Source organism: Typopeltis vanoorti, chromosome 18 (genome assembly GCF_054136105.1).
Source record: "Typopeltis vanoorti isolate ZY-2024b chromosome 18, IOZ_Tvanoo_1.0, whole genome shotgun sequence".
Taxonomy (NCBI): domain Eukaryota; kingdom Metazoa; phylum Arthropoda; class Arachnida; order Uropygi; family Thelyphonidae; genus Typopeltis; species Typopeltis vanoorti.
In genome coordinates this window covers 47702713-47729633 of record NC_143566.1, presented here as the reverse complement: position 1 = coordinate 47729633, position 26921 = coordinate 47702713, and the positions used below count along the sequence as shown (strand labels likewise).

At 34.4% G+C, this 26921-nt stretch overlaps 2 protein-coding genes across 3 annotated transcripts in view; both read left to right on the top strand.

Moving 5' to 3' along the window:
* Positions 1 to 17971, top strand: part of LOC150096635 (uncharacterized) — a 34399-nt gene extending 16428 nt beyond the window's left edge. The window contains exons 2-3 of the mRNA XM_090408669.1: positions 17725 to 17907; positions 17961 to 17971. Of these exons, the coding sequence (XP_090264795.1) occupies positions 17725 to 17907; positions 17961 to 17971 (194 nt within the window). The remainder of the gene's footprint in view (positions 1 to 17724; positions 17908 to 17960) is intronic.
* LOC150096634 (T-box transcription factor TBX20-like) overlaps positions 17954 to 26921 on the top strand; it is a 93403-nt gene continuing 84435 nt past the window's right edge. For both annotated transcript variants that reach the window (XM_090408438.1, XM_090408437.1), the window contains exon 1: positions 17954 to 18067. In XM_090408438.1, the coding sequence (XP_090264564.1) occupies positions 18045 to 18067 (23 nt within the window). In that variant the 5' untranslated portion in view covers positions 17954 to 18044. The remainder of the gene's footprint in view (positions 18068 to 26921) is intronic.

The following is a 26921-nucleotide window of genomic DNA, read 5'->3' as shown; positions in this document are numbered from 1 at the left end:
TCAGATTTTTGAATGAATTAAAACAATGAATTTAAGGGTGCCATTTCACTAAAAACAACCTTATTTGCTGTACATCAAACCTGTTTTTATTTGAATCCTGAAGTGTCATTTTTCCGATCAGCAGTTAGCCCGCTTCCCGGTGTTTATAAACTGCAACAATAACTCTCTCCACACTGTGTATCCATAACTGCGAGAGAATATTTTTCTTTAAGCGCGTAGATGCAAAATTAAAGTCGTTCGTTATTTATTGCACTACAGTTTATGACCAATAGAAAAAAGCTAATTAAAAAAAAATGTACTTGATAACTATGACTGGGCCGACACACACACGTGGAAGACCACCGACTAAAATGCCTGACAGATTTCTAGCAAAATGGTAGTCTGGGGCACGTCTCCACTCTTGGGACAGGTTGACATGCGTGCCAAACACCTCAGTAAAGAGAAACTGCTTTGCTGTTATGCTTTTTTTTATGCTCTTAACATAAAGAATCTGTGTTTCCTCATTTAATAAATAAACCCATACTGCTGTAAACTCCTGGATAGCGGGCCATTCCATGTTTCACTCTATTTATGGTGTACCGAAAGTCCTAAAAATTCCTCTCTTCTTTCTTTTTCTGATTATATTCATTCACTACACGTTTTTCGTGTCCAAGATGGGATTAGAATCCAAACATTCCAATCAAAGGGCACGGTTTCTACGTAGCGAAGGATCCGTACATTTAGCGATATGACGTCAAACATGCACATCTTTTAAATATAATTAATAGTTAAATTAATTAACTAAGGTCCAATGAAATGTATGTTACGACGTCCTCCAAAAAGAATGCACACAACTTGGAAAACATTTTTGATAAAGTTATGTTCGATTTGAAGCACTACATACAAACTGCTATAGATGAAGAATAGTAATATTCGTGAGCTCGTATTTTTTTGTTAGTTTGTCCTTTCATATAAACAGTCCATGCTGGATAGATATAGTTCGATTATATTTGTAATTGTAGCCAATGTGCATTCGCACGCCGGTCAAGACCAGTAACTGCGCACACATTTTTTTTTTTTTTTTTTTTTTTTTGCTGTCAAAATTTCTGATTTACATTTAGTAATTTCTCCAAATTCCACCACTCTAATATTACTTCAACCATTCCAACGTAATTATGCTTTAATTAATTACGTTTAGAATATCTGGGCGAGCTGACTGTGATGTCAGCAAGTCACAGAGGCATATTTGTTTTAAAATGTGTACTGTCTAAACAGTACAGTCACTTAAATTCTCCACAACTTCACCGTGAAGTTGTGGAGAAAGAAAATAATTGTTAACATTGGATTTGTAGAAGATTGTTTTCTAAATTTTTACTATTTAGAAAACACATGAAAGATTTCTAAAAGATAGCAGAAGAAGAAGAAGTAATGAATGAAGAGGAAGAGAAATTTGTTCTAAGTGTACAGTTGAATTGTTAATTAGCGTTGAATAGCTGCTGCAAGTGTTTTAATGGATTTAGAGATTACTAGTGCTGATTCTGATTGACAGCAGTTCTGGAAATATTTCTAGAAAATGAAAGGGAACAAAAAATCAATCTATCTCTCTTCTGTATTTAAGCAAGAGTTTTCAGGGAGCTCTCAAAGGAATCTCACCTCAAATGTAAGAAGAATATTTAACGCTTGATCATCTTTGCCTATCGAGCAAAAGAGAAAATCGAATTTCATGGATGCTGAGGAGGTGATATTTGTAATGTGACAAGAAAGATTGAAGGGTACAGTTATCACAAGAAATCTCATCATGTTCAGCGATGTGAGTGTTGACAAGGCTGAAATAACATTGAAATTAAGAAGGTTTATCCAAAGCTTATTGAAGATAGCTTGGAGATCAGAATTTAGGATTAAATCGATATTCTGAAAATGTTACTTCATTGTGCAGTGCAAGGGATGCTATCGAAAATGAAGAGCGAGGTGTAGTTTTCAGCAAAACTATGGATTGGATTTGCAGTCAAATGGAGAGGGTCATTGATACGTAAGAGATGTTGTAGCCCCCCCTGGCGAATTTAGTTGCAAAGTTTGAGATTCATTCAAGAAAACCGACAACCTAGGGCGTAGACGTCAGAAGACTGACCATACAACAGGGAGGGGGGGATTTACTTAAGAAGTCTGTATGACAAACCCGATCAAATGCCTTACAGATAATAGGACAACCACTTCAGATTTTCTAAACTTTACCATGACATATGTCCAAAGAAGGGCGACTTAAACCATAAAAATCTGTGGCATAATCATTTTACCAACCAAAACTTCTTAAGACATGATCAGTCTCCTTAGAGTGTCTAACATAACTACAGAAAACATCATTCATACTATAAGAAGAAATCCAAAAAAGTAAATGATTCTTGAATCCGAACATGTTTTAGCCACTTTAAGACTTCATTAAGCAAAGTGGGGATGAAACTCTTCTACTACCAGGATGACTGTTTTTTAACTGTACCCACGTCTACGTAAGTTCACTCCTAATCAGTCTCCCATAGTCTGTTAAGTAGGGGATTTATCCAGGGTTAATAATAGCGTCACAGACGTGAAGGGTGTGCAAAAGATTTGATTGCAGACTGATCGGAGATCAACTTCGGCGTATAAACCATAATGTAGCGACGTGAATATCACTTCCATCATCTTCAGACTTTCGAGATTTAGTTCTAGACAATATAAACATCACACACAAGACTTCGAACTTTGATTCAATTCATCACCCCTTCCTTCACCTTTTATGCACGCTCTTGTCACCTAATTCAAGAAGAATGTTTACAGCACCCTTGCAGGTATAACAATTATTCACATTTTCATTAGTACGATAAGGGAATTATTTGACGAGGAGGTTTTATGAATTATTTCTTTCCGATTTCTCATATATTTTTCATTTTCAGCGATCCTTCTAAAAATGTAAAATTAATACGTTTCAGAATATTTTTATGCAAAATAGATACTATGAAATGTGTGCAAAAGTACATTTTCAAGGCAACTCCCCCATAAGTTTGACGTCATTTAATGTACTTTACAGAAAATAAAGGGACCAGAATCTCTTACTCAACAGATTATGAGAGGTGACAGGTCTCCCGAAGTCTGTTTAGTTAATATTTTTCTATGTCTGAAATGGAATATACTATATATGCTATTTGATAGAAGGACTCCTTCTGGAACCTAAGGGGAGGGTGGTGCCGAAATAACATTTTATATAAAGAATAACATATTTTGTAATTTTCAGTTTTCTTTCTCTTTTGTTTGCTTTTATATTTATTTTTTTTTAATTTAATTTATTTCCTTTTTCAACACATTTGATGATTTCGGAAAATATCTCAATTTTAATAACTAAATGAATAGCTATATTCGAGATACTATTTAATACTTAAATAGTTCAAATAATTTATGTGAAAAGGGTAGCGGAGAATATGACGTATGTTTAGTGCTATGCTCATTGGCAATAGAACAAAATACGACACTTTATGGATTCTAAAAATATTCGCAAATACGAAGACATAATTGTACTTCCAGGACTTTCAAACGCAGCTTTACTACCATTAAATATGATATTTTAATTCTGAATGTAAACTAAGCTGAAGCTTTTTTTAAATCAAAAACACAAAACATATAACATTACTTTGTTTCAATGTTCCAATTATGACTACTTGGCTTGAACAAAGCCATTGCATCAACTTCTCAATATGAGCACAACTGCATATAATTTGCAGCAACTTACCTTTCAGTAAGTTGTTGCAAATTACATGGTCATTAATTAGAGAGAATATTTCTCTGTTTTGATACAATTCACAATAACGAATTGTTTGTGAAAACTTGTTTGATGATATCATAGTTTATTACAGCGATAAATTACAAAGGAATTCAAATAATTGCCGCAGACAACCATTATTCTAAAGATGTATCTGTTAATGACCTATGATCCCGTTAAACCCACTGGAGAGTGGTTCCCCCAACCCAAATGCAAACGATAATTATATAATTATCCTTCTCAATATTCCGAATATTCGGATGCTTAAGATGGGAATTAAAAAAAGAAAAAAAACGCTAATTGGAAAATAAAGGTATCCTCAGTGATTTTTCAATTTTTTTTTTTTTTTTTTTAGCCAGTTTTAAAAAAATGCAGTGTCTTTGCTAGATGGCTAAAAATATTTTGGCCCAAGATATAAAATAAGTGATAGAATTGTAAAAGTCTAGAACGAAGAGCTACTGGAAGACCAATACGATCCCTGGTTATATGTAATCACTAAAAATGAAGTCTAGTGCATTGACACCGTCTGAGAATAATCAGCATACAAAGAGAAAGTATAGTCTGTGAGCACGCAACTAGATTTTCATAACCCTGGAAAGCCATAAAACACGTGCTATAAATGAGAGGAATATATAAATTACGACGGTTCTCGAGAAATTGCTGATATTGAGAAACATACGGTAATATACTGTTCGTCTGATACAGCAGTCGATAATCCAGTTTTCGTCTTTATTTGCTTTCTTTTCTTTTAGTAAGTAAGATGTTATACTTCATGGACGTAATATAAAATGATGTTGAATATGACTCACTTTCAGCAAAGGTGGTTAATCATTTTAAAAATTCTGTGAGCGTTTTCTTTATAAATACAGGATTCCCAATAAAGAGTGAACTGAAAACAAAAATTATAATTGCATTTGGTAAAGACTGGATTATTTGAATTTAGTTTTATTGAATGTTTGCAATGTCAAATGTTTGCATTGGTTCCATTTTAAATTGTATGCGATTTGAATTGTTTTTAACTGTTTCCGATTCTATTACATTTTGAAATAATTAATTTCTATTTGGTGTCTGAATTCTGTTAAATTTCGTAATTGTTTGTAATTTCAATTATGTGAATTCTGTTACATTTTGAATCGTCATTCTTTGCTGTCACTTAGATCTGTTCACCATTCACGGTTTGAGTGAACTGATAACATCTCACGTCCTGTGCTACTGTTGTAATTAGATGCGATCGCATTCATTGTTATTCTGTTACAGTGCGCTGAGCAATTAATATCCAAACAAATGAATGAGTCCTTTTTTATCAGTAATTAATAACAAGTGATATTTGGCTGATGTTTTATCTCTCTGTTTTTTTTTTCCTTGGGATTTAATAATGAAACGATATTTTAATTATCACAACCCAGTTTTGAATAATGATTACAGATTTTGACAAAAGCAAACGATACAGAACAATTATCGTTCAAAGCAAAAATACAAACCGAAGCTTTGGGTATAATGATTTCAAGTGATTATTCTACTAACGTAATTAGAAAATTGTAAAATTGATAAGAGCCGAAAACTTCTTTTTTGACCATCTTGATCATGATTAAGAATATCTTGAAGTTCAACCCTAGAATTTCAGTATTGACGACATATCAAGATTCCCTTGTTGCTTGTCGACATGTTTTATTTTGACTAGATGGCCAGTCATAGGTCCGGTTTGTTTATAATATGGAAACAACGAGATTTTGTGCCTTTTGCCGTAAATATTCGGTTTGCATGGACAGCGGAATTCACCCAAGAATATAGAAGTAATGTCGAACCAGACGAAGTACAGAATACTGTAAAATGATCATAAGACACATCGTATTCTAGCAAACAAACAGCTAACTGCAGTTGAATCTTGTGATGCAAGTATCTGTAATACTACTTCTATATACTATGTATTCAAATGCAGATTCTAATCTTTTGATGTCTAGAGTGAGCTTCTTCCAGTTTGGAAGCAAAGACTTTAAATTTTAATTTAATTTATCAAGCGGAACGCGAGCTACAACTTTAAAATCAAAAGCGACCGATCTAGCAGATTCTACTCTATCTACGGCTAGCCGAAGAGCTTTGAACTAACCGCACTGGTGTCGTCTGACACCTCATATGCAGATTATTACCCGAAAGCTTTTAATTCATCATTATTTATTTGACAACCCCAACAACGAACTGTTTAAAAACGACGTCCCAATTTAAGGGCATCGTGATATTGTTTTGCTTTTATTGTTTTTATTAAAAGCATGCGACAATTGATTTTTGGATTAAAAATTAATTAGCCAGTACCACCAAGTAACCAGTCATGTTTTGTTTTGAATATCAGGCGGTTTATTTATGTCAGAAATGATAAATTCAGATTGTTAAACCAGTCACACCCATAATTTTTCATTGAAAAATGTTTTTCGCTATTTAGTATGCGTGAACTTGAATTTTGAACTTTTTTTGATGTTTTAGATAACTCCTGCCTAATTATCCCTCTTCCAAAATTCAATTAGTTGGGTCACTGATTTTCAAAAAAAAAAAAAAAATATTTCGCCGAATCCCCACACGCTTAAAATAATTTTTTCCATTCCTAAGGAAAAGCAACATTTATTTCCCGGAAACATGCCAATAGCGTACAACCACTGGAAAGAAGAAACCAAAGATAGCACGAAATGTAAAGCAATGAACCGTTTAAACATAAATCATCCATACTCTGTGGCTGATTATATGATAATATCCTGTTTCCGGTACTTCTGCATGTTTGAATAATACGTTCTCATGGGTTCTTAAGGTCTTAATTAATGATCACAACCCATGCTATGACACACATACATTGTATTCTTCGAAGATCTGTCCAACCGGTCAAAAAAAGTTAATGAACGTACAAAAATATATTCCGATTTAATCTTAAGGATTTTATTGTCATATCCTATCCTGTGAAAGGTGAATCCCATGACACCTTTGTGTTCGACAGAATTCTTAGTTCTATTTACCTGCTAAAATACTCGTCTTAACCTGAAAATTCTATTTTACTACAACTTTTAAGGTAGAGGATGTCTACTAATATAACGAGTGGCAATCTAAATGAATATTTCTGAATGGAAGTCGGCATAATATATATTTTAAGTATGATAATTAGTTAAAGGTGTATATAAATTTTATTCATTTTTCTTTTTTGTAGACCGAATTGATCTAAATAAAGGCTAAATTTTTATTTTAATTTAATTTGTCAGTATTTATTAAATAACTTACTTTTAATTATATCTTTATGAGTAAAATCCATTGCAGCACCCTTTGGACACGCTTATCTTTCTGAGAAGCAGTCCTGCATTAAAAACTTAAACTGGTGGTTATGTCTGGCGTTTTTCGGTTTCCAGCTAACATTCGCTTACATAGGCCTTCCTATTTGTATCAACTTCCTAAACATCTACGTAGGCAGAAGGCAGGGATTTAAATATATAAGAAAAAGAATGTGAATAATGGTTGTACAACGTGACCAACATGATTTAGCATTCTTGTGTTTACCGTTACCCCCTATATTAAGGACACCTAGCGGACAGTTAGAAGTGTCACATAAATTTGATAGATACCTGTAAAAAGACTTAACCTCTGACACCAATTCCCACAAATTTATACGAAGACAACCCACAGTTGTCTACTGTATTCAGCTGACTGTACTGTTTCCCGTCGTTCTGATTTATTGTTATTGTTATACCGTCCCTGCAACATGCACACCTCCCCATCTTACAAAGTGACTATAATTGTTTCTCTTCTTTTTCGACTTACCGTTGCCCCCTTGTCCGTACATCCCTCAAAGACACTCTTGTATACTAGGTCAGTGTCCATCAGACGGATTCCGTTTTCTTTTAACACAAAACAGAATCTCAAATAGCAAGTTTAAACATAAGAGAACTCACTTGTACAATTATGTAAGCAAGCTTTAATAGTATTGTCTATCAAGAAATTTCAAATTAATGTGAAGTATTTTGCTACTGATAAATCATCCACTGTGTATAGGCAACGATGTCTATATGCATCACCAATAGACACTGTTACCCAGTTGTATAGAGATACAGTATTTTATACATTATGAAGGGAAGAACTCACTCAAGCAAGAGGTGAATGCATTGACTTGAGTATACTGGTTTTTGTCTTGGTGTGTGTACGGCATATGGAATGTTAAGATACTGTAGGATAATGGGTTGAGTCTTCGGGTTTCTGAATACTATCTTACCCTTATCTCAGTTTCAAGTGTGGCAAATTTGTCATTAGCTATTTGGCGACCAGATTTGGATCGCCATGCATGTTAGCGTAGGCTGTATTTACGTCATCATGAATGGGTATCATAGCCTTGTTGTATTCGTAGTTTTAAAAAAAATATCTGTTAGTGGCAGCTGGTTAATGTCTTTCTTGTAAATATTCAAAGGGAAGTACCACGCCTTGGGAACTTTAAAGATTATTGGTATCTTTTTATCATGTGACACGGTTTATGAAGTCTGCGTTTCTAATCTGTAACCTTTGAGCCAGAAGCACAGCTTGCCACCCACTCCGATTAACGAGAACTCTTAATAATGCTACGGACATAATTAGCGTAAAGAATACTTTAGATAAATCAATAATAGCTGCTACTCACATTTTGTTTTTATCGAAAACGCTAATTAACTCGGCAAATCCCAAGAGTGCTGCTGTATCCCACCGTTTATTTCCTTTTAGAGTCAAGTGTTTGCAATACGAAGTTTAGCGTACTAAAATTTAAATTTTAGCGAATAAAAAATAGATTCGCTATGAGAGTTCTGAGTCGAAGTTTCTCTCTTAAGTCTAAAATAGTCAACAAAATACGTTCTACACTTATATGGTGGTTGAGTGCTTAGTTCCTTTCATAAAACAGAATTTCAATACTTCAGAAATTAATCAGTTTGTTAATGTTCTAATTTCCAATTTTTCTGTGTCATAATCTGGTTATCATTCTTATGGTTTCATTTGTTCACATTGCAGGGTTTTTTTTTTTATATTAGATGCATCAATAATCCCATTAAATACATACTTAAGACAAGCGCTTATTAAAGGGTTAAAAATGAAATTTTAGCCTTATTTTTTTGTCTACGGGAAATAGATTTATTTGGATAAAAACAATTTTATTTGTTAGCAATGGTAAGTCTCCAATTTGATTATGCTCAAAATATTCAATTTTTATATTCATTCTGATTTTTTTTCGTGTCATTTTTAAAATGTTACACATTACAATCATCTCTTGTATACGTTTTTAACTCAAACTGGAATATTATGGCCAAAAATTTCACATCCACACAGAAAGAGGATAAATATACTGCGAACATATGAGATAATGAATTTAAAAAATCACCAAAATTAATAAAAAATACAAAAAATATTCTTAGCCCATAGCGATACTAATTTGCTATAGATTTACAACTTTTCGTACGTGGGAGTTTTTTCAAATAAAGAATTTAATCATAACAATCTTGGAGAATATGTTTACAAACACAATATGCATTTATCGGTACATACTACACATAATTTGAATAAATACTAGACAAGAGATTTATTAAACTCTGGCAGAGGGCGCTCGTTTACAAAAGTAAAAGAGCTCCCTCTGCCGGTATATATAACTAACCTTTTTGCATCAACCTACCAACAGCGCCAGTAACTAGTCCAACAATTACTTCCCCCACCCCCATGCGACTACACAAATGAGTACTAAACAGTGAATTGTCCCTTTTTAAAATTATATATATAACGGTGTATTTTAAGATCACCTTAAGAAAATAACCAATTCAAGAATAACAGAATATTGAAAAGGACATCAAGTTTTTTTAGACTTCAATTTTACACACTTATGAATAAAAGAACATCTTTAGGCCAAAAGTCTTCAGGGATTTCACAGTTATAAGTTAGAAACTACAGGTAAATAAGATTACGTCTCCCGTTATGAATTTTATGGACAAACGAAAAAAAAAAAAAAAACTAACATAGGCAAGTAACGAGAGACCATTTCTGATTCCTAAATAACTCTAGTAAGCGAATAAAATTTTTTAAAAAATTCCACTGCCTCACCTCAATGGGTGAAAATGGTTGCCGAGGCGCAGCAATTAGCAAACAGTAATGTCCTGCTTAAACAAGACCATCCTCAGAGCACCTCTAATATTAGCAGAAAACATTCCACCCATTAAGTTCTAGAAAACGATTTTTATGTTGTTTTTATTTTATCAACCGTAGCAATTTTTACGATCTTGCGTCTATGCCGTGTTCATTCCTCGCTCCAATCATCTGTCATTTTTTAATGCAAATTTTTTTGATGCCGTCTTCTCTTAACAAGTTTTGCCTTAATGTGTCCGAATATTTCAGCTGCATAATATTCAGATTTTCCTTAATGGTCCTAACATCCTACAGTTTCTCTTTAATATTACATTCTGTGTATGTCCCGTACCATCACAAATGAATTTGGCCCTTTCGGATATGACGTATTAGACCCATCCTATTTGGTTCGCCTCTGAGGAGGATAAAATTGCTTCCTTATCCCCCACCACCACCACAACGCTCCCCCCCCCCTCTTCCTCGCATCTCCCAGTCTTGCCGGCTTTTTTCAGTACTTTCTAGTACTACAGATTTTAATATTAACCATAATGTTTGTACATTTTCCTTCGGCTATTTGAATCGGTCAAAATACACTTAAGAATAATTTATTTCTCATCTAATAACGAAAACGAATGCCTTTGGGTGATTATTATAAGCCAAAAAATAAACCCAAATTATAAGCCATTCTTGCCTTTTTCCGCTTCACAGTTGTACACCATATATAGTTTTAATTTCAACTATTTTTTTAATCTCATTTTTAAGATTCTATATATGAATAGTACAGATTTCTCAAATCAGTTATTGTATATTAAGATAATACTATGTAACTTTTCTTTCTCATAATTCATAAAATACGATTTATTGAAAACAGACCATTATTCTTTAACTGATAATAAATATTTAATCTAAACATCAAACTAGGTATCAAATAATTGATATTAAATACTTTATGAGATTCGAAAATTTAGATGGCTGCTGAAGCTGGATTTAGGAATTAAAAAAAATATTAAGAAACTGGATCAAAGGAACATAAGTATCGGAAAGGTGAATAACTTGAACGCATCTAGGAGAGAACGTGGAAACCGAAGTAACTTGAGAATATTTAACTTACAGAATCCCTGCCCTAGAAGACCCAAACATGGAGGTTTTTCCAACCTCCATTAAGCAGGGGGATGGTCTCACACAGTGATTATCTGCCACCTAAGGACATTCACACACATTCATGTCCATGGCGGGATTCCCATCGACGATCTATTGATTGGAGAGCAGATATGCTGCATCCACTCGGCTAACCCAGTCCATTTAATAAGCAGTCATTGTACGGAGAAACTTAAGCCTACATATGAAAATAGTTTTGAAATACCATGCTGTTACAGAATAGGAAGAGGGTTAATTGAGCTAACAATAATTCAATAAAAATTCATGCGGAAAAAAAATAATAAAACCATATCATTAAACATGGAGAGCGATTGAAATTCTTATAATCTGCACCATTTTCTGTGAGACTTCTTTCTTCCTTAGAGTTTCTTTACTTATGAAAGAGTTTTCTTAATTCCTTTTATTTCATCCCCCCCCCCATTGATTTTAACTTAAAGCGTTTCATATTTACCATTATTTATTTTTAGCGTGAGGTCCATACAGGCTAGTATACCTGTGTCTTATTAAACCAATACTCGATATTGATATTATTCCTAATGGAATTCTGTCTCTAAACCGCGTGCATTCTCTGACCGGTTTGTTTTGAGGGATGAAAAATCCGAGTTACTGGACGGAAAATCTTACCATCTCCATATCAGATCGGCTAACTAATCTTTAACTAAAAAAAGTCCTTATAAAGTGTCTTTGAAAACTAGACGGGACTCGAACCAAGGGCGCTAGAGAAGCACCACATTTACTATAATTCCATGTGTGTATAAGGCCTTTCCAACTGAAGTAAGTTTGACAGTCTTATTTTGTCGGAATAAAAAATCCTCTTTTCTAGAAGAAATCCATACTATCGTCGTATGAGACCAGCTCTCTCATCTGATGTTGTTGTGTCCATACCTTTATAATAGTTTGGTTTAACAAACTTTATCTTCACATTTTCGAAATCCACAAAGTAATAAACAGAAACCAAAACAAATATTTAAAAAATTAATGAATAAATAATTGCATCGAGTAGACAATGATATGGAGTCAGGAACTTCATGAGAGATTTTGATGCTCAAGTTTACAGTATCTTAATCATAATCAAGAACATAAAACCTGATACTTAAGCTTTATTATCAATAATAAAGAACCATCCCAAGTCCCCTTTATCTATTTTTTTCTCATCTTATTAGAAAAATATCGAATAAATTCAACTGGAAATGAAATTCTAATTGTGTTAGTTTCACTATATTTTCTTTTCCTCAGAAAGAGATAATGATTGACTTGAGATATTCCAAGACATTCTCCTCAAAAAAAAAAAAAAAAAAAGGATGCTCCTCGAGTTACTAAAGTTCAACCCACTCTGATTTGACCTCAGATCCTTCACCCATTTCATTTCATTGACCTCCTCTTCTTGTCTGCTAATCCACTAATAATAACACTCGTTTTTGGATGTTGGGAATTAAATTACGGGATACAATTACACCATCTTTATTGATTTTACAGAGTTAAGTATATAAGAAGAGAAAGTGTCATAAGTTCAAAGAAAGTAGGCAGTAGGATGAACTTGTTTTTAACCACGAAACGGAATTTTTTTGAAAAAAAAAATCGAAGTCGTATTAGATAACCTTAAATATGTTAAAGATGAGCTCATTCTTTTAGTCATTTTTTTTTAACCATGTTGCTTCGCAAAATATAATTAATAATTAACCCAGAGGCTTTTCCAAATTGAATAGGATAACACAGGGAAATAACAACGCCATTAAAAATAAACGCGTATTAGATTTCCTGAAGGAAAAACGAAGATCAGAGCAGCTTGCTATACTTCCTAAGAATTTAAATTCGCAGAATCCAAGGTCCTGTTGCTTCGGAGTATGTGAACGGATAAATCGATATTGCATAAACAAATCTATTATTTGAACGATATCATACTATACTAAGTACGGAGGCAATCCCAGATAACGATGCTTTATCGGAGAAAGAAAAATTATGAGTTATAAATAATTGACAAAATATAACATCGTAAGTTTCCTGACATAAATTTATATATTGAATTTCCAGAATTTCGTTTATTTATTTATTTATTTTTTTTTTTGTAGTCTCTATGCGTAGTGTAGATAATACGTGAAATCAATCGTGATCTTTATATTCATTTAGAGACGTCTCTGCTTTCTATAATCTGAAAGAAAAAGTATATATTTCATCATTACTATATATGAATGAATAATTCAACTCTCGCATTATATTTAAGGGATTACACATTTTATATTTAAGGGATTATACCGCTATTCGTACATACCTGTAGAGCGTGCGTGTTCAGAATGGTCAAGCAATACATTCTTATTACGCGCTAATCTAAACATGCATGCACTGAATGATCAAGGTAAAGATAGGCAAGACAATCGTTCTGAAGCTCATGTTTTGCAACATAAGATCATTTCAATGATTAATGTATTTTATTATCTCAAATAATCCGATGTTCCAGCGAATTATAGGAGATAATAAAACATATATAAAAGAAACAACCTTTAAATACTTGGATCATGAGATAATTCATCATTTAAGTTTTGTTTTTTTCTTAACAACTTTCTATTTAATACACTTTTCAAGGACAAGATCTTCGTATTCATCTGCAATCTAACAGGAAAGAATCCTTCCACTCTTTTCACATTTTCAACGTTATTTCCCCGTTATTAATGAGAAGCTATATTTTTTACTAATCCTATGATTCTTATCAGTATTAGTTGGCTACTTTGTCCCTCTTCCAGTATGCAAATTAAACATTTATGTGATGTATGGGGTTGCTGAAACGTTAATTTTGAGTCTATCAGAATTAATATCCGCATTCCAGAAACGCTATGATGATACAACAGTCCTGAGACCCCATACGGGCAGATGAGGCACTAACTTATAACACCAAAGGGGGGGGGGGGGTAAAGAAGAAATTCATACTTTCAAAGTAGGAAGCCAATAAGATTGTTTTATAGCTGGTATTATCAAAATAATTATGAAGATAATTTTATTCTTTTAATGGTTTTTATACGAAGATAGTCTTCCCGACTCCCTCATGTATTGCAAGGTATGATGTATCTCTATACGAAACAAAAAGGGCTACGATGTTAGTTAATAACACTTTCTCAGAGTATGTATATAAAAAATCTGTATATATAAAAAAATCTCCTTAAGTTTCTTATTATAGCTTATCAAATTTGTGTCAAATATTTATCTTGTGTAATGCCGCGTGCTTGATTTGGCAAGTCATGCACAACTATTTTATGTATGTATCTATCCTGTCTTCTTTGACAGCTAAAGTATACATATACATGTGATATTATGTGTGCTTCTACTTGGTAAACCACAAAAATTTATTTTAATTTATTCTGAATAATAATAAAACTAATGTTTTACTTATATAACTTTTAAGTAAATTAAGAATTTTTTAAACTTTAAAATATTTCATACACCATAAAATATTTCATATGGGGAAGAATGATGTTTGGAGAGGGGGAAGAATGATGCGAGAAAAGTCCTTTTTTTAGGACTTCCAGGGTAACGAATGGCAATGCTGAACCAAGGAAGTAAACTGAGGTTCGGCTGTTGCTGTTATCCTGCTGAGTTTCGAGTGTTCGCTCTCTTAGGGTTTTTGCCTTAAGGGAGCAATTTGAGTCACCGGGAAAGTGTTCTCCGGCACGGCCCGCTGAGGGGTTCTTGTCGGTGAATTATTTTCTTCGGAATGAGTGGTTCTACTCTGCGGTCGAGTTTCACTGAGTGGAACCACGCGGAGATTTAGACGGTCTTTCGCCCACGAATGAGTGGCCTAGAGATCGTCTGATTTTTTGAGATTTTACCCCTTTACTTAAACACCAAGACTTCCAGGGTAACAAATGGCAATGCTGTAGCCAATGAAGGTTTAACTGAAGCTCGGCTATTGCCGTTACTCAGCTATGACTAGAGCTTTTTAGCTCAATAACACTCCCTCCACACAGATTTTCTTCACTCAGATGACGGGATAAAGGGTCAAGGACTCAGTCCATCGCCCAGTTCTTTTAAGAACTTTCAAAATAATCAATTATCAGTGTAAACTGTAAACCGATACTATGGAGGAAGCTCTTTGAAGTGTGAATTGAATTATATTTATTTAGAAACGTTTTTGCTTATATATGCTCTATAAAGATTTAGCATATCTGAATATAATAAATACTGAAAATAAATGAATGACGCATGCGCACAAAACAACAATCGTTAAGATAAACAAATTAACCTCAAAAGTTTCTTACACCAGAGCTAGAAATGCGATTTCAAAATATAAATAAAAAAACATGATATGAAACAGTAATCTTGTGATAACGTCCCTTATTTTCTCACTTGGTAGACGAGGCTATCTCAACTATCAGTGACATTTCGAAAATATCGCTGATTTTTCCATTGACTTCGCTTAATTAATTTGGGAGTTGGCGATCCATTTATACGTGATTTTCAGTTAATTTACGTTCAACTTTACGACGGAAGATAAATATACTGTATATTTAATAAACGTGGCATTCGGTCGACGTATACTTATTGCATCGCTACTAAAACCGTTTCATAATAAATGCAGAAGAAAAAAAAACTCATTCTAATGCAAAAGTCATTTACCTCAGAATAAATCAATCTTAATCTTTGTATCTAAAAGCTATAATCATAATGCCATCGAACTAATTGATGACTTCTTTGGGTAGAGTAGTTCGACTTCCAAAATATTGTGGATGTTGAATAATAACGAGAAGTAAAATCCTTGTTTTTAATTTTTGAATCCGCTTTGTAATGAAAAATAATTATTTCAGATAACCAATATGTTACAAACATTAAAAAAGACTCTTGTAGGTTTTCTTTTATTAAAAAAAAAAAAAATAGAGACAGAAACCGTTTTTACCATCTCAGATCAGCTCATTGGCAATTCACGTATCCGAAAGTTGTTGAATGTCATTATTTTCCCAATAGTTTCTTCGAAATCACGGGGGGAGGGGGGGGGGGAGAGACCTTCGAACGGAATACATAACAAAGATTTTCGAATGCTATTTGAAATGCATTTTTTTACATGTTCGTATTTCTTTTCATCCTTCTCTTCCAGCACTACAAACTTTTCTTAACCTTAACAAAAACGAGATTCAATGTATCAGAGAACACGCAAGGCGTAATTACATCTTCCGGCGTTATTTTCTTTTCCTGGCGGTTTGTCTGTTTGTCTGAAAAATCGGAAAAATGGAAAATGTAATGAATATATAATGGCGGACTTGTTATTAAAGTGGCATTAGTTCTATCAAAAACAGAAACGATGCCGAAACATAAATCAGAAATATCTATCTCCTCACTCCCGGACCTTGGCAGCTGTCTTACATATTTCTCTTTGTGCCTTGTACAAGCAAACCGCCATTGGTCCGGCATCCCTTAATTGCCTGGATAAAGGATTTTTCCTAAACCAAAACTTTATAGCAGACGGAAGCCTTATTTAATTCTACTATAACAGGGGAAATAGATAGTTCAGGTGAACGTGTCTTTCCGAATTTCATAAGCCTTCCCTGGGGCAACATTCGTGGGATTGGATTACCCCTATGGTAGTTTTAATTCCTGGATTAGATAGGAGCTTTGTGGAAAGAAAATCATATTCGTACACTAACTAATTTTTTTCTGCGGTTTTGTTTTAAACATTTCCAAATATTTTACTGTCTTCATCACTGAAGAATTTCAAGCATGAATGCTTCATCGTGAACAACCACGACATTAAATGATGCGGGATGAGCATAAATGAATGATGAATTAAGGATTAGGATAAAGTTCTCCAGTCTGATCTCAGATGAAACTGCAGACCAAAATACGACGCAAAAATTAATGAATTTCTGAATCTGATACGACAATCTCAAAAATTGTCTTTTTCCTATGCGGTTTATTATCTGGGATGCCACATTTAAATATGGTATGTTTTTCTTGCGTGATATTTGATTCACTCAACGTACTTCAGGAAATCAATTTGTGTTTGCTGAGTAGATACTACTTAAACTAAATCGTCTGTTAATACTCGTAGTTCTAACCTGTAGAAATCGTTAACTAGTTCTGATCACTGGTCAACAATGTTAAAGAAGTTTGGATATATACTCGTAAATAATCCTTGGTTATCTGCCCAAAAAATTACACTGTTATCTGAGCAATGCTATCACTAGAACATTAATGTTGTAGGGATCGAAGATTTCTACGTCATAGACTATTTTAAAGTGGAGACTCAACTTGTACAAAAAAGGATGCATCTATTTTTTCCTTATTTGCAACAAGATATAAACTGTACATGGACAATTATAGAGTATGGCTCAAGGGGGAAAAAAAGCTTAAAGTTAATTATCGTTATTTTAATGTTTTGGGGTACTTACGCTGATTTCAAGAATATTTTTCTCTGTTATTTTCTTAAATAATGTTAGTATCAGCTTTCTTAGAGTTTAAAACCATAGGACCCATATTTACCTAAGCTAAAGTATTCCGTTTTTATTATTTTCTTTTTAATACTTTAGTAATTAGTAAATTTTAAGTTTCACCATCCCAGCCAAATAAACACGGCACAAATATTGCACTACCCAATCTTCAGGCTCGCTTTATTACGGTAAAAATAATGTAACGGTAATAATGATATTCAACCATTTACAGTTATAATTTTCAGCTAGTCCTGTGTTTAATCTAAAATAGTATTTTTAATAAATTTTCAGACAACATCCTTCAAGAAGGAACTCCAAGCCCAATCCAGATTCTGGATACGGACACTACATCCGAGGTACAACTTCTTACCGACAGTCACTCTGAAAACGAAGACAGAGAAAGCAAAACGTCTTCCAGTTGTGGAGCCGACTTGGTGGAGAACAATACAGAGAAAGACTCCAATAATGGAGACAGTGAGGGTGGGAAAGGAAAAACAAAATCGAGCAAGTCTCAAATGACTGGGAAGTGCAATTGTGACGAATTACTTCGCATTGAAGCTCATCTGGAGACAAAAGACTTGTGGGACAAATTTCATGGCCTGGGCACCGAGATGATAATAACCAAGACTGGAAGGTAAGTAACCGATTTACGCTAATATAATGCTTTCTCTCCTCCTGTTTCATAGAAGTAGGCTTAGTACGGAGTGAAAGTCAGGCGATTTTTAAACGCTAAAAACTGTTTCTTCCTCATAATAATATTTGATCATACGAAACCAAAACGAACTATTTACGTCACATAAGCAAAGGAACTTTCCAAAGAATCAAATACGCGCATAGAATAGGCGAGGAAATCAAATTTTGTAGCACCGATGGCAAGCTAATGACTGATGCCAACCGTGAAGTAGGTTTGGTCGGCTTCAAACAATCACCAACACCGCTCTTGTTCAAACGTAGTGCAATGTGACTGTTGGTTTAGAATTCGATAGGGAATCTTCATTAATGCAGCGTAGCTCGGGCACATCAACCATTTATTATCCCAGAATTCTTTTAGTTATTAAATAAATACATCATCACTACTAATTTGCCTGGTTTAGTTGGCCCTGTATCCGTTCACCAAACTGTAGGTTCGAATAATCCCTTTAGGAAAAGAACCTTTATCAGGACTTTTCATCTGAAAGTGAGTTAATTGGTCTCATACGGATGTGACAGTTTTTTTTTGTTTTTTTTTCCCCGGAAGCATGGGTTTTTCATTCCGCAAACAGGCTAGAAAATTACAGATATATGAAACTGTAGAAATAAAAATTAACTACCCTATTCTGGCGGCTCTGGTTTCGAAAGCCTAATACGTTTTTTTTTATTATTAATTTTTGTAAGTTTTTTTTAAAACATAATCCTTAATCTAGAAACCAAACATGGAACTTTTTCAACCACTTCAGACCTCCAATAAGCTGGGTGTAGTCTCACACCGGACGATGAAATTCATTTCCCACCTAAACAAAATCACAAACGTCAATGGTCAGGATGGGATTTTGAACTCTGAGCCTATCGGTTGGAGAGCAGGTGCGCTAATCACTCAGCATCTACACTCACAAATGGATATATTAAAGCTGTCTAGCTGAACAAAAATTAAAGTATTTATTATTTAAATTAAATATTCCTACATGAAAATTTAGATCTTTCATATGGTAACATTAATCATTTTGATATTTATTTATCTACCTTTAACTGATCTTGTGCAAGTCTCTGTTATATTTCTCACCGACAATGTAGAATTAATTGAATTATTTGATATTTTTTTATCTTTGGACGATGTTACTCGAATAGTTTCATTTTTCTTTCACTGCTTAAAAAAATCTTGTTGTCGTTGTATTAACGCTATGCAAACCGTATTACAGAATTCATTAAACATATTGCACGTTAGCGCCCTCTATTGTTCCGAAATAATGACTATAAAAACAAAGCTATAAGAAGCATACTGACATCTAACTCAATCTTACTACAACAATCATAAATAATTTTTATTTAATTTTTTAAAAATGGTGTTTAAAAACATCCTGCAATAAAACAAAACAACTGTTAAAATCGAAGCAGTTTCTGCAGTCAACCTCTGTTTTATTTAACTAACGATATTAAAATAGAATTCCAGTAAAGTATTATTTTACTTTTCACTGCTGATTTAGTTATTTTATTTTTATTAAGCCGATGATCATTTAGTAATTAAACAATGGAAATTCCTACACTTTATACAGCTGCACATAATGCACTTCGTGTGCGAGCAACTCATCCTAGGTGTGCGTTGGGGGATAGAGGGGAGAAAGAGAGTGGTACCTCTGAGTTAGGATCGCATTAAAATTTATGACAAGGCTCCCTTCCTGTACTATTAATGGACACGTCGTCCGTCGTCTCGGGGTGATGTGTTACATTGAAAAACGCACTCGTGTATGTAGCAAGATGGTCGATATATATTCAGGGATGTGTACATAGGTTGCTGACCAATAACAGTGTCCCCTATTATGGGGATAGCGTTATCTAGGGAGGGGATTGTTCCACTAATGGATAAACAGTTTTAACTTTTCATAGGCCGAACCTCTGTGAGAGAGAGAGAGAGAGAGAGAGAGAGAAAGATAAACATAGTTGAAAAAGAAAAAAAAAACCTGTTTTAGAAAATCCTCCGCTAAAAATCTTTAATACGAATAAATCACCTCGGACTATAACAAATAAAGGTCATTTCGGAAGATGTCTTTTTGCTTTATGACCTATGAACTTCGTTAGAGGGATGATCGTGTCCTTTGATTGGAAAGAGCTTGGTTCGAATCCGGATTTATTCGGAAGAAAACGTGGTATTCTTCCGGCAAAACAAACCAGCTACAGCACACTTTTTTTAAAAGTCTATAATGATTTTATTAGCCATGAGTATCATGCAATAAGTGCGGTGTACTATTGCTCATTATAATTAACGTGAACATCTCTACAAACTGTATCATCCGTATCAAGGGTTTCATATAAATTTTTAATTTGAATTTCTTATAAAAGGTTCCACTTGTTAGCAAAACAGGTTTCTATTAAGGGAAGTGTCTGCGCGGTTAGTCTAGTGGCTTTGCGCTTCGCAACCATATTCCTGGGGAATCTAGGACACTCCTTCCCCAGGAATATAGTTGCGAGCGCAAAGCGCCGACGTGAGGAGCTTAAGGATCTTCCTCAGCCATAGCCAAGTGAGCCGGTCTTGGGCGTGGACAGCAGGGTTTTTCCCCCAGTTTATCTGGGGGTTTTCATCCCGCAAGCAGGCAAACCGGCCCCGTGAACACACACACACACGGATCTACAGCCATAAATACTTAACCCCCCTCATAAGGGGGGGGCTCAACTCGCTCCAATAGGGACGGGGGAGAAAAGGGAGGAAACTCCTTATGAATAAATAAATAAATTAAGGGAAGTAAGTCGGTATTGTTTAACTCGTGGTAGACCATATGCGTAATGATAGATAAGTTTTGTTTGTATCTGTCCATCGTTGCATACTCGTAATAATTTCATCACTATATATATATATATGATGGTTCCGTAAGTTCCTGGCGGGATTCGAAGCTAGATCTTTCCGACTCTAGAGCATTGTCAGTACCGACTGAGCTACAGAAGCTATATTTCCTCTGATTTTTTCCATAATTATTTATATATGTCCGTCTGTGTGTTTAACACTCAGCTGAAAAAGCTGTAAACCTATAGTATGTTCGTGAGCGAAGTAAGTTGTTTTATTTTTCAACACGGAACTTTTTAAGCCATTCTTGGTCTCCTTTAAGCAGGATGGCGTTATACCAATCAGTGATGTTCATCTTCCATATTAAGACAGTCGTAACATCCGTTGCTCATTGCGGGCTTCGAACCCACTGCTTTCTGATGGGATATTCTATCTACTCAGCAAAATGAACACTTTCTCATGTTGCATTACGGTTTTTTTATTTATTTGAGGGGGATACTACTAGCTCCCCCTTAAAATTAAAGTGGATTATTTCCTATCCGTGGTCCATTACACGCAAAGCAATGCTACATCCACATCAATTACGACTTGAAGTACATGTCAGTAAAATCTAAGCTTCGAAATAAGACACTCGTGTAAAAGAAAATCTGAACATTTTGGATTTTCAAACTTCGATTTTCTTATGAATCGAATACTTGAATGTTCTTATAAACTTCAACTTAAATGCTTTTATAATAATAATTATCGATGAAATATAGAGAGAGCATGTTGCACTGAACAATCTTTCTTGGTGTTATGTGTGAATTTTGCTGTTGCATAGTTACTTCAACTCCTTTAAGAGGGCGCACATAACCAATGGTGGCTCAGCCGGTAACAACGGTGCCCTTTTGTTTGAATGATCCTGGGCTTTTCATCCGGCATGTGCAGATAGAAATAACCGCCCTGTTATAGTATGTGATTGATATTGATATACAGTTAAGTGGGAGGTAAAGAATGATGAATCTTTCAAGTCAAGCGAAAGATTTGCAATATTTTTTTATTTGTTTATATACGAGAAAGACATTTATCGACAAGCTAATTAAGTTATGAAATATATATGTAAATATTTAAAAATATAATTGTGAAATTGAAAATTTTAGATATTCTAAAAAATCGTAATTTCTTTTAAAAGTTAATTTAAAACCTTTTTTTTCTATTATAAGATTTATTTTATAAACACGATTTAGGAATCAGTGAATAAATTGGGAGGAAGGAGGTCAATCCACCGTGAGATGCGGTGATTGATTAATACCCTTGGAGGTAATGGATGGCAATGCTGTACCAATGAAGTTTAACTGAGGTTCGACTGTTGCTGTTACCCCCGTTGGGCGATGAGATTCGAGAGTTTTTGAGTCCGCTCTCTTAAGGTTTTTGCCTTAAGGGAGCAATTTGAGTCTCCGGGGAAAGTGTTCTCCGACACGGTTGGTGAATGATTTTCTTCGGAATTTGAGCGGTTCTGCTCGGTGATTGGGGAGCACGTCATTGAGTGGAACCAACGCTGAGATATGGACGGTCTTTCGCCCACTATGCAGTGGCCTAGAGATCGTCCGATTTTTTGAGATGTCACCTTTACTTACATAGTCGGTGATTAATGCCTTGATTAATACCTGAGGGTAATGGATGGCAATGCTGTAGCCAATGAAGTTTTAGCTGAGGCTCGGCTGTTGCCGTTACCCAGCCATGACTAAAGCTTTTTAGCTCAATAACACCCCATCCACACAGATTTTCTACATTCAGATTACGGGATAAAGAGTCAAGGACTCAGTCCATCGCCCAGTTCTTTTAAGAACAGTGAATAAATTAAAGATTGAAGAATTTCTGGTGATTGGAAATTTTTTGTTAATAATAATAACAGATATAAAAGAACGAGGCCAGTTCGAATAAATTATAAAGTTTTCTTGGTTGTCTTCTCTTTGGGATAAAATTTCACGGCTTATAGGAGAGAAATAGGTAGTAAGTATGGCAGCCGTAATTATTAATAAATGATGTCATTTCAAATATAAAATACGTCGAAACGTCTATTAAAACACGAATTAGAATCCAAGTTTGAATTTTACTTCATATCTGCACCAATTTCATTAGAATCCATTTTACCAGAATGCGCCTATTATTATGTAAAACGGCCCTAAAAAAACAACGACAGGTCGGATCTAATGAACAAAATGAGGTATGTAGAATGTTTGCGGCACAAATGAAGATTAAAGATCAGTTTGATTAAATCTGATAGGGGGGGGGGGGAAGGAGAATTCACCGGCGTCACTGATAGACCAATGACGTGAATAGGAAATTACAACAACAGTGACACTCATACATGACAAACACGGCTAAGGGACCAGTGTGATGGAAGCAATTAACGCAAAGGCGTCTCTTATCCGTATTGGCCTCCGGTGAAAAGTATTATGTTGAATCCCTTATAGGCTTTTCTACCTTCTTTTATAAACAGTGAAGGAATGCCGTTCTTTTGCTGGTGGCGGGACAAGTAAGCAACCAATACTGACAGATATTCTTCTCAAGAATGCCAAAGGGAAGAAATAATATACGGCGACTCCTTATGGATGCAAACGTATACTCTGCATGTAGTGATTATTCCCCGCTCTTAGAATAGTACACATAATTAAAAAAAAAAACAAAAAGAATACACAAGAGCGGTCATTTACGCCTAGTCAAAGATCACCTTTGCTTCTCAGTGGAAAATGTGCACCCTGCCAGTGGACGGAAGTTAGATAAGAAGAGCCCTCAAAGAGGAAAATGAGCATCGATTTGAGAGAAACCCCAAATAAATAATTTCCGAACAAAACTTCTTTCCAGGCCGAAATCCTTCAACAGTCTTTTTAGGTGGGGGTTAAATATTTCCTAACACGCGAGTTTAAAGTATTTAGCAATCTTGAACACTGACACGTCAGCGGATGACCCTAACAAATCGTCATAAAATTAATCGGATATAATAAGGATTTTTTCGATAAATTGCACGGGCGATTTGAGTACAACAATCCATCTGTTTAAATCATTGAAAAAAAATCTCCATTATATTTTATACCCCTATAATAATAAAAATTCAAGAGATAAAATATTTTTTTAAAAAAATTAATATGAAGGACATAGTGACATTCAGGTGTTTATTCAAGGCGACATATTTCAACTAACTATCCGAAGTAAAAGAGAATGCCGAATCACAACAGGACGCGTGCTACAAATAAACGGATTTTTTGTCCTTGTCGAAAAACGGATTCAAAACGATTCAAATCTTTGTTGATTGCAGGAAGGCAATCAGTACTCTGACAAAGTTAAGAAGATGGAACAAACCAAACGTCATTTCTAATTCGTGCACATTTTCTCGTTGCCATGGAAATCAAAAAAGTATCAGTAATAATGAAAGGGTTGCTGAAAGATAGCAGCCTTCCTTTGGTAGCAGTTGTTAACACTCTGTAAACGACATTTAGTACGGATTCTGGTAATTAATTTTCATTTCACAGTTGACTGCTGCAAGTACTTTATTTGAATTTTTTTTTTTTCCCCTTCCTAGGGAGGGAACGCAACAGTTTGTCAAGGGATTAGTGTAAATAAATCTCGCGGAGACAATTCTTCAGTTTAACAGGACTGTTACCACTTTTACTGAAGTATAGCATGCAATTCAATACGGTTCCAGTGAAAAACACATCGATTCACTAGTCGCTGACAACTGGAGCCGATTCTACCACGAATTCCTTGGCTTAAAATAGCGTTTCATAAATATTATAACCGTAACTGTCTTTCATATGCTCTAAACATTTGACTTCTCTTTAGAAGATTTCACTGTAGCGTCAAAGACAAATTACATGTGACATCTAACGATCAAACATTATTTAGTTTTTGAAGGAGGAAACAAATATTAGAATATAATAAGTCGACTGATGATTTTATTCGAAGATTCGCGCGCGTGCGTGTGTTTTCTCCTATTACAAAAAACTATGCTATAATTGGGTAATTTTCAATTTGCCACTTAGAAGCTTGGTCGATTTTTCATTTGTGTGTCTTAGATGAATGATTTTTATCAACTGGTGTGAATCTACTATCCTGATTATTGACAACCTGAAGTAGCTTAAAAGTTACCATATTTGATTTCTACTGAAGGATCTCTGGATTATCTAGCTCTTAGCCAACCCATGGCACTAATTATTGTACTATAGGTGTATAACCTTTCTTCGGCGGAATGCATATAAAATGCATTCTGTGTTGTACAGCCAGTGTTGTTTGAAAATACTGAGAAAGCAACTAGGCCTAAGGCCAGTGTATTATGTCAGTTACTTGCGCGTGTTCTATTGGTCAGTTTACCTGTTTGGGGGTGGGTGGGGGTGATACGCTTCCACTGCCATGTGAAACCGGCAATTAGTCTTCAGTATAACTATCATTTATCTGATTGAAAACCTACTGTAACAGCACTGTTATTTACGTCTGAGTTATCTAACATAATTTGTGTACAAATAAAAATACAGTTATAAAATTTTATTTCTACAGTATTTATGCACAGCAACAAAACTTCTTTTAATCATTAGACAGTAGTAAAGTGTTGTAATGGGCCTATCTAAAATGCTCTTAACAATTTTTATTAAATGCCTCTGCAGTCCTTTACAAGCTGTTCTTCAAACATCTAAATTTGAAATGAGACATTTTACTCCCGACTGTGTAAAATAAATGTCAAATTTTTTATTCATTATCCCCTTAATAACAGTGATAATATCAACGTCTTAAAATTTCTTCTTTAAATGCATTATTTTAATAATCCCGCCCATAAATTGTTGTCCACTTAACGTATAGAAACTTCGGGAAATATACGGAATACCATTTTACGCGCCAAATTGTATTCCCTATTACTCGAGGTTCCTATACATCGATAGCATTAGCGGTGAGGGGCTAAAGGTTAAGATAATCTGGGAATCCTACCCTACAAACCGAGCAGGATATTGTTTCGAAAGCCACGTCATATCGAAAGGCGAAAATAATTTTCCCACGTAAAGCATGCAAGAACTGTGCATAATATTCATTCTCAAATCATTTAAAAAAAAAGTTATTTTATAAAATAATTGAGCGTATTTCATATTCATTTCCTATGAAAATTACTTAACGCTTTTGATGTTTTCATTATGAAATAAGCGGGTTTTTATACAAACATTTAGAAAATTCATTAATCATTTCATTACAAAGTAATTTTAAGTATTTAAAAAACAAGTTAATTCACAAAAGAAAAAAAAATATTTTCAGCAAACAATAAGACTATTCTCAGGAACATTAACTAAAATATCAAGGTGACTATCATGAACGGTTCAGGTTTCCATGACTACGCTACAGACGGCGGTTTTGCTCTTGTGAAGTAGCGAAGTTCAGTCACTTATGAAAAGTCATTTCTGTTATCAGAAGGAGGAAAAAAAAAAACTATACAAAACCCAACTGTTTTGCCTTATTCTTTGTTAACCGAGAGGAACGATGGATCCCAGAGGTAGATGTTGGCAGTGAGATAGATGGGGCATCAAATTGGTACCATCCACAAATTAAGCCCCTGTTCCTCCGGAATTATGGGTAACCTGACTGGTTGACCTGTAATCACTGTTTCTTTCTACACCGTACTCTTAGAAGGAAACAAATCTTTCTTAGCGTTGATAAGAAGTGTATGTCTTGAGATCGACATGATTATAAATAGGTTTAACTTGTAATCTGAGAAGGAGTGCAGTATAATTGGATTAAGGAACTTCACCTTCTTGCAGGTGGTTTTGCGCTCCACCAATACACAAACAACTCCTGCAGTTTCTGTGTTCTACGAGTACTTCGGTCAAAATTATTCTCCGAGTTTTCAGCCGAACTGTGATGTTAAACTTGTTCATTTTTGATAGTTTAATATAAAATAAAAAAAAAAGTTCGTATAAACAATAAACATTAAATTTGTAATTTTAACTTCAATATGAACAAAGTGATATTAAGAATAATTCATGCAATTATCAGATTA